At 36.7% G+C, this 13,578-nt stretch overlaps 1 protein-coding gene across 1 annotated transcript; it reads right to left on the minus strand.

The window, feature by feature from the left end:
• Positions 1-7,371: 7,371 nt before the first annotated feature.
• Positions 7,372-9,788, minus strand: LOC145663639 (uncharacterized). The gene has a single exon (XM_081729739.1). It carries the CDS (start codon positions 8,812-8,814, stop codon positions 8,080-8,082), a length of 735 nt encoding a protein of 244 aa, XP_081585865.1. The 5' UTR covers positions 8,815-9,788; the 3' UTR covers positions 7,372-8,079.
• Between the last annotated feature and the right edge of the window lie 3,790 nt (positions 9,789-13,578).

Below are 13,578 nucleotides of genomic sequence, written 5' to 3' on the forward strand. Positions count from 1 at the left end.
CGTGAAACGTAAAATTTTTTAGTTTGAAAATTTTTTGTTTGAAAGTTTTTGTTTGAAAACTCTTGTTTCAAATTTGTTTGAATTTTTTTGTTTCAGAATTTTGTTTGAAATTTATGTTTCAAAATTTTTTGTTTGAAAAATTTTTTGTTTGAAAATTTTTTGTTTAAAATTTTTTGTTCGAAATTTTTGTTTTGAAATTTTTGTTTCCAAATTTTTTTGTTTAAAATTTTTTTGTTTCGAATGTTTTTTCAAAATTTTGTTTGAAAATTTTTTTCGTTTTAAAATTTTGTTTGAATTTTTCGTTTCCAAATTTTTTCGTTTCAAAAATTTTGTTTCAAAGTTTGGTTTGACATTTTTAAAAGTTTGTGCACTCATTAGTAAAGAACCGGAACTGTTTAGAACTAAAACCTCTGGCAACATTGTGGTGCAATAGTACACGTCAGAATATGGGGTTGTACTTGAAATGAAAAAACACAATTCATTGAAATGGATCATTTTATTACACTCCACATACATCCATACCAGATATATGATCTGGATATTGTCGATACAATGTATTTTGAACTTCTTGCACTAGTTTGTCTTTAGCATATAATTTTAATTCCAATTGAAGTCTTTTAAGGTCTATTGCAATATCAATTGGTGGAAACTCAATGTCCATTTGATCACAAATAAACTGTTTATCAATACAGGTATGCACCCACGAACGATGTTGACAACCATCACAATATCTAGATACATGTTGTACAATATGCATTACACATTTTTCAAAATAGTACTTTTTCAGAAATATACTTGTTTTGTTGCACACTTCCACTGCATGTTTCACACACTGAAATACGCTGATGAATTTTTTCCATTCAGTTTGTGTTAGATACACCATGTTGCGAGGGGCATGGAATGTACTCTTTTTACGTAACAGCACCATCTTCTCTTCGAGGACTGTACGCAGCACCGCTTCATGTTTTTCTGCCGAATGATTTGACTATGGTCACATTTAGCTCATCATGAAAATAATCGTTCGTTTGGTCGATTCGTGAACATAATATTTGCCACTCTTCACAGGTCAGTTGTACACCAAATTGTTCTGCTTTGCCCAATCGAATCACAGGTTCAAATGTTCTAGCACTGATACCAATCATCACATGTTTTGTTTGAAATATATTTATTGGATAATAGCTTGCGAAGATGAACTTTTTATCGTTAGAAGTACACATCTTTCCTGCTGAAACGCACTTACTCAAATGATTTCGTGGGATGACAGTGTATTGGTTGATTTATATTTATTACTGACGTCATAGGAAAGGAATGTGCTGACATTTGAATTCATGATTTCATCACAGTTACTGACGTCATGCTGACCAACCAAATTCATACAACTATGTCTGACGTCAAAGGAATGTGCTGACGTTTGAATTCATGATTTCATCACAATTGCTGACGAATCTGGCTGGGTACTAAATTCAAATTGATGACTTCGACCCAAGAATCCTTTGTAACATAAAGATACAGATCCAGTATTTAAGAAACGCAGCAGTTCTTCTTGTTTTGATGCTTCCATGGGTAAATATCTTGCTGGTAAAATTATATTCTTATCATTTTCAAGCTTCACTACGATTCTTAATCCAAACTTTGTAGGGATCATTTGGCTAGCTAAGATTCTATAAGGTACATTCTGTTGTAAATCAGTAATCTTGTTAAATGATTTAATCACATCACGTGTGTTTAGAAACTGCAGACAAGTAGCCATGATGATGTTATCATGAATACTAACTCGAACGATACTTATATATGATGCAAAACTGATGACGTTGCATTATCATGTTCTGACGTGTACTATTGCACCACAATGTTGCCAGAGGTTTTAGTTCTAAACAGTTCCGGTTCTTTACTAATGAGTGCACAAACTTTTAACAATGTCAAACCAAACTTTGAAACAAAATTTTTGAAACGAAAAAATTGGAAACGAAAAATTCAAACAAAATTTTAAAACGAAAAAATTTTCAAACAAAATTTTGAAAAAACATTCGAAACAAAAAAATTTTAAACAAAAAAATTTGGAAACGAAAAATTTCAAAACAAAAATTTCGAAGAAAAAATTTTAAACAAAAGATTTTCAAACAAAAATTTTCAAACAAAAAATTTTGAAACAAATTTCAAACAAAATTCTGAAACAAAAAAATTCAAACAAATTTGAAACAAGAGTTTTCAAACAAAAACTTTCAAACAAAAAATTTTCAAACTAAAAAAAATTTACGTTTCACGGTTAACCGTCAAACTTTATCCGGTTTTTAACTATTCGATTAACAAATAAACGGTTTTGATCATATATATCAGTGAGTGCAAAATGTTGAACGAAACCAAGATTTTTAAATGTTAAACAAAACTTAAAACTGAATGCAGCAAAGATTTGAAAATCAGCAACCAATCAGATTGCACGAAATATAGTGATCAGCCAATCAGATGGCACGAAAGATAGTGATTAACCAATCAAATTGCATCAACAATAACTTTGCCAGTGTTGTAGCATGTATTCCCTTAAGACTATGAGTCATAAGATTCAATAAGGTTAGCTATATATCCCTGTACACTACCTCATCAAGGTCAATCACGTAGTACATCGTATTGCTTACGTTTATATTTGGCTGTAATAATCAATACCAATGACGCATTCTCAAATTATCCTACAAAGTTTAAATGTACCAATGTCCTGGACTCCTAATCCCATCATAGGTCAATAACTGATCACGTGATCATACTAATATTTCACAATGATTTACCCAAAGAACAATTACCAATTATTGATATGACAATAAGAAATGTACCCTTCCCAAAATTTAAGATTGGTACACAAATACACCTGTGTCTTATGAAAAAATAATAAATCCTGTACTTATTCAATAATAAAGCCGGTCAATAACCTTTAAATTTTGAATATTTGGCCATAAGAGGAACACCAATGGGTCCTAGAAAACGTTTACCGAATTTTGTTATTTTATAATTCCCAAATTTAAAAGAGAACATAAACATATAGAGGTAATAAACCATATAACGTGTTAAATAGGGGTCAATAACCTCCGAAATTTAATTTTGGTAGTTCTTTACCCATGAAAGCGAACGAGGTGGAGCACCCAAATTTATTATAATACATATTAGGATCCTGTACTATAATACCCAATGTTTAAATTGGTCAATTTCCAAAATTTAAGGGGTGGGCCAAGGTAGCCCTCCCAAATTTTTCAAGGGGTGCACAAATATACCCATGTCTTATGAAAGGTAATGGATCCCTGTATACGCCCATATAATTATATAGGGTAATAATACCTCATCCAAGGGGATAAATTAGGTCAAAAACCAAACACGTGGTATAACGTATTGCTTACGTTTATATTTTTTGGCAATTTCGTACTCATGAAAGGGAACGAGGTGAACCAACCAAATTTATAGTAATCTCTATTAGGGTCCTATACTATAATACCAAATATATAAAATGGGTAATTTCCAAAATTAAAGGGGTGGCCCAAGGTACCCCTCCCAAATTTTTAAAGGGGTGCACAAATGTACCTATTTCTTATGATAGGTAATGGACCCCTATACATAACCATATAAGGTAGTAGGACCTCATCCAAGAGGATAAATTGGGCCAAAAGAACAAACACGTGGTACAACGTATTGCTTACGTTTATATTTTGGCAAATTTGTACCCCTAGAAGGGAACGAGGTGGACCACCCAAATTTATCATAATACATGTTAGGATCCAGTACTATAATACCAAATGTTTAAATTGGGCAATTTCTAAAATTTAAGGGGTGGGCCAAGGTAAACCTCCCAAATTTTTAAAGGGGTGCACAAATATACCCATATCTTATGAAAGGGAATGGACCCCTATACATGACCATATAACTATATAGGATAATAACACCTCATCAAAGGGGATAAAATCGACCAAAAACCAAACACGTGCTATAACGTATTGCTTACGTTTATATTTTGGCAATTTTGTACCCCTAGAAGGGAACGAGGTGGACCACCCAAATTTATCATAATACATATTAGGGTCCTGTACTATAATACCCAATGTTTAAATTGGTCAATTTCCAAAATTTAAGGGGTGGGCCAAGGTACCCTTCCCAAATTTTTCAAGGGGTGCATTAATATATCCACGTCTTATGAAAGGTAATGGACCCCTATACATGACCATATAACTATATAGGATAATAACACCTCATCCAAGAGGATAAATTAGGTCAAAAAACCCCGAAATTTGAATTTTTGGCAATGTTTTACCCATGAAAGGGAACGACATAGACACCCAATACTGATAGAGGTACATACTATGGTCCTAGGCTACCACACCAAATTTTTAGATTTGGTAATTTCCAAAATTTAAGGGGGTGGTCCTAGGTACCCCTGCCAAAATTTAGGGGGTGGGCCATGGTACCCCTACCAAAATCTAAAAGGGGTGGTCCTATGTACCCCTAGGTCATTGACCCCGGGCCACGTAACCCAAAAAATGGGCGCCAGGAGGCGCAAAATTTCGGCGGCGGCGGGCGCCCCCTAGGTCATTGACCCCGGGCCACGTAATCCCAAAAATGGGCGCCGGGCGCCCGGGGCGCAAAATTTTGGCGGCGGCGACGGGCGCCATGCTCCAGGGGGCGGAAAAATGGCCTCAAGTCCCGCGATTACTACTCACCACTCCACGATGCAATTTTATCATTGCAAGTTTTTTGAGGAATTTACTTGGTTCTGGGCTTAACAAAATACCGTTAATGTATTAACAAAAGATTAGTGAATAATTTTGGTTTTGTTCAATTTATCCATTTGGGCAAATAAATAAAAAAAACCTCTGTAGTAAAAAATAAGTACCGTAAATAAGTAAAAAAAAAAAAAAAAAAAACAGCCAGTTCTCCCGTGTTTGAGATCAATGTTGTAACGAAGTTGATGCATAATGTTGAAAAATAGTTTAACTTTACCAACAATTATTTGTTCCAATGAACTTTAAAATCAGAATGCTTTATCAGTCTAATTTTTTAATCAATTCAAAAAAATATGTTAAGTTATGGCTATTTCTTTTTATTTCTAGATATTTTTTTTTTCAATTTTATTCTCGGCCGTGCACCCCCTGGGAGTTTGCGGCCATAGGCCCGGGCCTACCGGGCCTATTGGGAAATCCGGCCCTGGTAGTTACAGAATTTTAGCCTAAAAATTACTGAAAATGTTATCGAATAAAAGAAATATATAAATTCAAAATTATTGAATGCGTGCACAGCATCTTTGGAAATATTTATCCGCACATGGTAAAATATATTAAAGGCAACTCAGTTCTCAGAAGAAATTGTCTAAGAAGACGGCAGACAGGACGAAATACACATATTAAATGCAGTTAACATGTAGCGACTGAGACAAGTATCGCCATTGTTGATTGAACTTCCAGTAATGAAGCAGTTATGCGCTGTCGATTGAAGTATAAAATAGTAGTATACACAGTCACGGGGAAAAATACGTTCTTTTCCATTGAAGTGATATTCAAGAAATAATTTACATAACATATTCTCCCTCTTGAATATTTTAAAAATCTTTTTCCCGCTAGAAACTAAAAAAACCTACTGAACGAAAGAATGGATGTTATTTCAAACTCCCTCTTGTTTGTTTAATAAAATTAATTGGTTACACAAATCTTCCGAAAACCTTCCGTTTTTAGGTGAGACATAATAGTTCATCTGAAGAAGAAAAGCCGGGACAAACAGGCGTCCCGAAAGCCTTTATCGGGACAGTTAATTCTTTCATTGAAAACCGGGACGTCTGACAACCGCAATGATACATTAAATGTTATTTGTGTTATTATTTTGTTTGGCCTACCCTACTTGTGAGATTATGCTTCGCCACTACCCCTGAGATATATCAAGAACTCTGTTATAATCGCTTCACAGTCAGAATATGACACCAAATAAATATAATTATTATTATTTATATGCTATTCTGTCGTTATTAAATAAATTAAATTAGAATAAAATTTTGAATATTTTGTACTTCAAAATATTAGGGGGGACGCGTCCCCCTTGTCCCCCCGCCAGAGCCGCCCGTGTAATTGAGAAAAATAGCAAGGTCATCGATTTCATCATCGTCATGGGAAGATGAAGTACATGGTAAAGATTCTGACGATGATGGTCTTGGTTGAGATCTATCTGCTTCAACTGACCCAATAGTTTTGAAAACTGACGCCTGAAGCTCATAATTATGGCAGCACATGTTTTTCCCCCCTCCGAAAACCTACTCGAATCCCTAATATAGCATTCACCATGCTGATTTGCATGCGGTTCCTTGTCCTTGTTATTCAGATTTAACTGGCTGAATATCCTTTCCACCTCGGCGTACTGCCACGGAAGACGAGATATCGCAAATTCCGCTAGTTCTTTAGAAGGATTTTCACCGCTAGCATCTCGGTAATTGGAAAGTTCACACCAGAAATCCGTTGATTTACTGGTATTACTCCACCTTACAACAGTCAATTTTTGCCACTGTAATTCGATGTTTGTAATTCTATCCCTATCTAAGTGTGAAATTTCCAACAAGGGGATTAAGGATTCCTTTAGAACTACAAGAGCATTTGAGACTGCAAGAAGAGAGAATTTTCTCAACAGTTCTATGTTAGCAGCAGGTAAACACTGCTGTAATTGTTTGATGAGTACCATAGGCGCAAATCTGTCTTCAACATTGGGGGGGGGGGGGGGGACGGGTAAGACGTTCCCATATATATATATATATATATATATATATATATATATATATATATATATATATATATATATATACAGGGTGAGTCAAAATAAGTGTTACAAGCCAATATCTCCCGAACTATACATCATATAAGAAAAATATTTAGAGACAATGTACAATACAGAGGGGCCTAAGAAATGAGTCAAACATTAGGTTTCCCCCGCCCCCCATTTTGGGGGGAGGGGGTGAACGTAAATTTTTCAAATGGTAACATAGGTCGAGTGATACCTCGTTCGAAAGAGCTTGAAAAATTGAACAATTTTTGTAGGAAACAATTTTTGACATGGGGCACCGTTTTCAAGATGGGCCCCAAAAATGGTCCTGTATCCGATAAAATTTCCAGTAAGTGTTACAAGCCAATATCTCACGAACTATACATCATATAAGAAAAATATTAAGTGACAATGTACAATACAGAGGGGCCTAAGAAATGAGTCAAACATTAGGTTTCCCCCGCCCCCCATTTTGGGGGGAGGGGGGTGAACGTGAAATTTTCAAATGGTAACATAGGTCGAGTGATACCTCGTTCGAAAGAGCTTGAAAAATTGAACAATTTTTGTAGGAAACAATTTTTGATATGGGGCACCGTTTTCAAGATGGGCCCCAAAAATGGTCCGGTATCCGATAAAATTTCCAGTACTTATAAATCGGAAACGTATGAGTAGGAAACGATTAAACAAAAAATGAAAAACGAAAACATCATAGGCAATGTGGAATGATGTTGTCGTGGTGTCCCTAAGGCCCTAATCATGAGGCCCCGTGACCAATTTCAAAATTTCAAATGGGAATATACGTTGAGTGATACCTTGTTTGATAGATCATGGAAAGCCAAACAGCTTCGTACAACATTTGTTTTCATTTAGGGCAAGCCTGTTTCAAAATGGCCGCCAAAAGTGGTTCCACATTCAGATAGAAAGTGCAGTGTTCAAATTGAGTATTACACGCCAATATCAAGCGAACTACGTATCAAATAAGAAAAGTGTTAAGAGTCAATGTACAATACAGAAAGCCTGAAATTTGTGTTAAAGAAGTTCCCTCGTTCCGCTTTTGTATGGAGGGGTGTACATGGAATTTTCAAATCGCAACATAGGGCGAGTGATACCTCTTTGATAGATCGTGAAATACCAAACAGCTTACTACAAAAGTTGTTTTGATTTCAGGCAAGCCTGTCACAACAGCATTACCACAACCTAATATCCTGTAAAGTAGTAGAATAACGTTTAGTAATTCTACGGGTATCTGCGATGTTAAAAATTGTAATTTCTATCACTGTAAAGCAAATAATTTCAACACTTACCATGTTACAAATGATGCTCGATATGTCCTCCATCCTGCTCCACACACCTCCGTAAGCGGCGGCATAGGGATGTTCGTACATCATGTAGCATCTCTGGAGTGATAGATGCACACACACCTTGGATACGCTCCTTCATATCATCAGTAGTTGTTGGTTCGTTGGACATTACCCGATCCTTAACATAACCCCAGAGGAAAAAATCAAGTGGGGTTAGGTCAGGAGATCGTGGAGGCCAGTGAATAGGACCTCGACGCCCAATCCATTTATTCGCCATACGGTGGTCCAATAAGGCTCTGACCTGGCGTGCGTTGTGTGCTGGGGCACCATCATGTTGAGACCACATTCTTATACGTTCAGCGAAAGGAATATTCTCTAATAACTCCGGGTATAGTACATCACTGATAAATGCGGCATAGGTATCACCAGTAAGACGTCCATCAAAAAAATATGGCCCAATGATATGGTTACCAAGGATTCCACACCATACATTAAGAGACCACCGATGCTGATGAGCAACTTGTCTCTGCCATAGTGGATTTTCCCTAGCCCAATAATGCATATTATGTCGGTTTATGTGTCCTGTGTTTGTAAATGTAGCTTCATCGCTAAACAAGATGGTGGATATGAAGTTGCGCTGTCTGTTTTCCATACCTTCCAACCATAGACAAAATTGCAATCTGGCATGAAAATCATTGCCAGATAGTTCCTGATGTAAGATGATATGATACGGATGAAACATGTACTCGTGCAAAATACGCAAGTAGATGTCCCGGCGTATAGAAGGCCGAGTCAGCAAAAAATTATCTTGTTTTCCTAGAATTCGGTGTCATTTCCTGGAATTGGGAGGCAAGTTTCGACAAGCCTTTGGTTGCTATGTTCATAGCCTTTTACGGGTAGTACAGAAGCGCGTGGGAAAATTTTGGTTTATTTGAACCCCCGTTACCCCCTACTCCTCTTTAGTTGCTATGTTCATAGCCCCTGGAATTGGGAGGCAAGTTTCGACAAGCCTTTAGTTGCTATGTTTATAGCCTTTTACGGCTAGCACAGAAGTTATCATGATCGAAGCTTCCCAATTGATTGATTGATTGATTTTTGTCTTCAAAGAGCATAAGCGATTTAGCCCCTTGGTCCTATTCCCACGAGATGTCTGGAGAATATGAACTGAAAGCATGATATTCAAATGATCGAAGCTTCTCAGGAGATTGTATGAAATTGGTCTTAGTTGCTAAGGTAAAGATTATATGTCATGATTTTTTTAAAAGCGTGAGATGAGACACACTATATGAGTCTCATAACGAAACACATACTCATGCAAAATCATGTTGATTAGCCCCTTGGCCCTATTCCCACAAAGTGTCTGTAGAAGACGTGATAGTCAAATGATCAAAGCCTCTCACGAAATTGGCTTAGTTGCTAAGGTAAATATTGTATTTCACAATTTTTTTAAAGACGTGAGACATGAAACCAGATATAAGTCTCATAACGAAACATATACCTATACACTCCTTTCCCCCACACCTCCTGCGAATGGATTCCATTGATTGAGCAAATTCTAATAATGGAAACTTCTCATAGCATATCATATTGTTTAAAACGTAGGGTGTGAAGTGTGTTATATGAATATTCACAGGATGATATCTGCTGTGCTAAGTAAATCGATATCACTTCCTGTTTAGTTGTTATGTTCATAGCCTTTGAGAACATCATGTTGCTAGAAACAAGATGAAACATGCCTTTTAGGGTTACCATCAGCTATAGGTTCATGAAAAAACACGCCTTATCTAGTCGCCTTGTATTGGTTAGCTAATTTGAATTTCCAAGCCCCGCCCCCCTCCCGCAAAGACTCTTGAACGTCTACCGGATCTTCATCAGAGTCCTTTCAGTTACCACGATTGAAACCTACCAATTGATTGTGTTTTCAGCTTAAACTGTAGTGAGTGTTTTGTGCTTTAAGTTCTTAGGATTAAATCCTATCAATTGATTGTGTTTTCAACCTAAAACTGAAGTGTATGTGTGTTTTGTGATACCGCTCGTTCTTATTAAAATAGGTAAGTAAAATATATATGTTCTTTCTTCATTTAGTTATAAAGGCAGTTGAAAGAACAAGTGTATTTATTCAAAGTTCCGTTCATGTTCTAACATTTAAAAAAAAACACACAGACACATATGTGAATGTCTGTTTTGTTAGTCTCTTTCTTCCTCTGTTTTGTTAGTACATTGAACTTCATCTTAAAATGGTTTAGTTTCAAGAACAACAGATAAGATGCCATTGTCAAATGTTTTGATGATACGTACTACAACGAGATAACAAGACTGCCCTAGTTAAAAACACATAAGCGAACTTCTATGATGCTTCTAAGAAAAATGATAAGATGGAATTCTTGAATGTTTTCTGGTTCGCATTGCAATTGTCGCAAGAAGTGTCTGTAGACTTGGTATTTTAATTTTGATAATATGATGTATACGTCTGTCTTTCTGTTTGTAAATGAAATCTTTTAAACAATGAAGAGATTTACGTCCAACAATAAAGCCATCAAGCTCTGTCTGTCTTTCTATGTCGGTTATGCTAATGGAGGCGATGGTGATGAGTTGAGTTGATTTTAGTTCAGCGTCCCTTTCAACAGCAAGGCTATATGAGACGTGGACCTACTGATTATCGTGGAATCTGAACCACTAAGTTTTACGTCTTACAGTTATGTCGGCTATGCTAATGCAGGCGGTGATGATGAGTTGATGAGTTGAGTTGATTTTAGTTTAGCGTCCCTTTCAGCTGCGAGGCTATATGAGACGTGGACCTACTGATTAACGTGGAATCCGAATCACATGAGCTCCAGCCGGGACGATGGTAATGAGAAATGAATGAATGAAATGTTGCATTAAATTCACGTACACGGTGTTTGTCCATCGAGTTTTACGTCCTACGGTTACGTCTACTAGGCTAATGAAGGTGAGGTGATAATGAAAAAATGAATGAAATGATGTAATGAAGAAAGTGGAAGGAAACTGGTGAACTCCGAAGGGAAATCCACGCATATGATGTTTGTCCACCACAAAGTTCATAGGGCACGAACTGGGATCGAATCAGGGACCCAAGCACTTGAGGTGAACGCTCTACCACTGAGCCACCGTGCCCTCTGGAACGTAAAAATGAAATGATAAGGACGGTTTTCCGGGGACAGTCTTGTCCATCGAGTTTTACGTCCTACGGTTACGTCTACTAGGCTAATGAAGGTGAGGTGATAATGAAAAAATGAATGAAATGATGTAATGAAGAAAGTGGAAGGAAACTGTTGAACTCCGAAGGGAAATCCACGCATATGATGTTTGTCCACCACAAAGTTCATAGGGCACGAACTGGGATCGAATCAGGGACCCAAGCACTTGAGGTGAACGCTCTACCACTGAGCCACCGTGCCCTCTGGAACGTAAAAATGAAATGATAAGGACGGTTTTCCGGGGGCAGTCAATAGCATCTTTTCGTTAAGTTGTAAAGGAAGCAGGGAATTTGTGGTCGCTAAAATTAATGACAAGTATATAGAAAAAAAGACGTGATTTGAACACGGGACCTCATGCACCAGAGGTGAACACTCTACCACTGAGGCACTGAAGTTAATTTCATAATTTTCTAATGTTAATAAGTGTGAAATCTAACGTTAAATACACATACACAAGTCAACGAACTGAGAGAGAGTTTCTGTACGGGACCTCATGCACCAGAGGTGAACACTCTACCACTGAGGCACTGAAGTTAATTTCATAATTTTCTATTGTTAATAAGTGTGAAATCTAACGTTAAATACACATACACAAGTCAACGAACTGAGAGAGAGTTTCTGTATCTGCAATGTCTACTTGCAAAGAGCAGAAAAATAAGATAACAGAACATGTTTTGTATTTCAATGTTGTTCTCCAGCTGTCGCGTCAACATTATCTTAGGTCATGGTTTCAGACAACACGAAGCGAAGATATGTATGTGTGTGTGTGTTTTAGGTAATATTAAAACAGTGTTTGAGATCTAAAACTTTACAAAACTAGTGTTGCTTATTCATCTCGGATGTCGTTACCTATGTCATATGATGTTGATTGATTTTTGAGTTTAACGTTCCGTTCAGTAGCGAGGCTATATGCACCACAAAGTTCACACGGCAAGAGTTAGGATCGAACCAGGGACCCCAATCACCGGAGGTGAACGCTTTACCACTGATCCACAGAACCCCACGATTTCAACATGGGGCACAAATCTTCAAGTTAAAACAATTGTCTATTTTCAAATAAGAGAACATTTCTCCATTTCTTTAAGTGGATGTAGGAAGTTGAACTTTATACAGTTTTCTCCATATTATAGTCTAAGCTGTATGTGATATTACTTTAAAAGGACGAAAGTAGTTAAAATATTCCCTATTATTATCATCAATTTCTTCTAAAATGCTCAGAATCCCGTCATAGAATTCGTATACTAGCTATGTACACAGGCGTGCATTAAGAAATTTTTTGTTGGGAGAGGTCCAAGCTTTGGGCGACGGGGCTCAAACACTACAAGCCTCTGTGTAGTATTGAACGCGTATTATTTTGCACTCGAAAAGACAATAAGTACTTGTAAAATACTTTCATCTATATTGTCATAGCGTCCCTTTCAGCAGCGAGGCTATATGAGACGTGGACACTAAATCACCAAGGTCCCCTATCGCATCACAAGTGAACGCTTTACCACTGATTCACCGAGTCCCCTTAGATCAAAGTACAGTACTCATGTAATAATATTATGTAACATAAAGTTCACTTGTCGAGGGGCTCCCTGGGGGTAATATTCATACACGTAAAATATTTTAAAATAAACAATATTAGTACCGATTCCATAGTTTTCGAAGGTGCTGTATTCAATAAAGACACTTTGAAAATAGTAACATGACATCTAAGGGGTAAAAAAAGTGGTGAGCTCACGGGGTCTCCCTAGGGGGGTAATATTCATACACGTAAAATATTTTAAAATAAACAATATTAGTGCCGATTCCATAGTTTTCGAAGGTGCTGTATTCAATAAAGACACTTTGAAAATAGTAACATGACATCTAAGGGGTAAAAAAAAAGTGGTGAGCTCACGGGGTCTCCCTAGGGGGTAATATTCATACACGTAAAATATTTTAAAATAAACAATATTAGTACCGATTCCATAGTTTTCGAAGGTGTTGTATTCAATAAAGACACTTTGAAATCAGTAACGTGACATCTAAGGGGTAAAAAGTGATGAGCTCCCGGGGGTGATATTCATACACGTAAAATAAACAACATTAGTATCGATTCTATAGTTTTCGAAGGTGTTGTATTCAATAAAGTCACTTTGAAATCAGTAACATGACATCTAAGGGGTAAAAAAGTGGTGAGCTCACGGGGGGTGATATTCATACACGTAAAATAATTTAAAATAAACAGTATTAGTTTCGATTCCATAGTTTTCGAAGATGTTGTATTCAATAAAGACACTTTGAAATCAGTAACGTGACAT

The sequence above is a fragment of the Thermobia domestica genome, chromosome 11 (assembly GCF_964235325.1).
Source record: "Thermobia domestica chromosome 11, izTheDome1.hap1.1, whole genome shotgun sequence".
Classification (NCBI taxonomy): Eukaryota; Metazoa; Arthropoda; class Insecta; order Zygentoma; family Lepismatidae; genus Thermobia; species Thermobia domestica.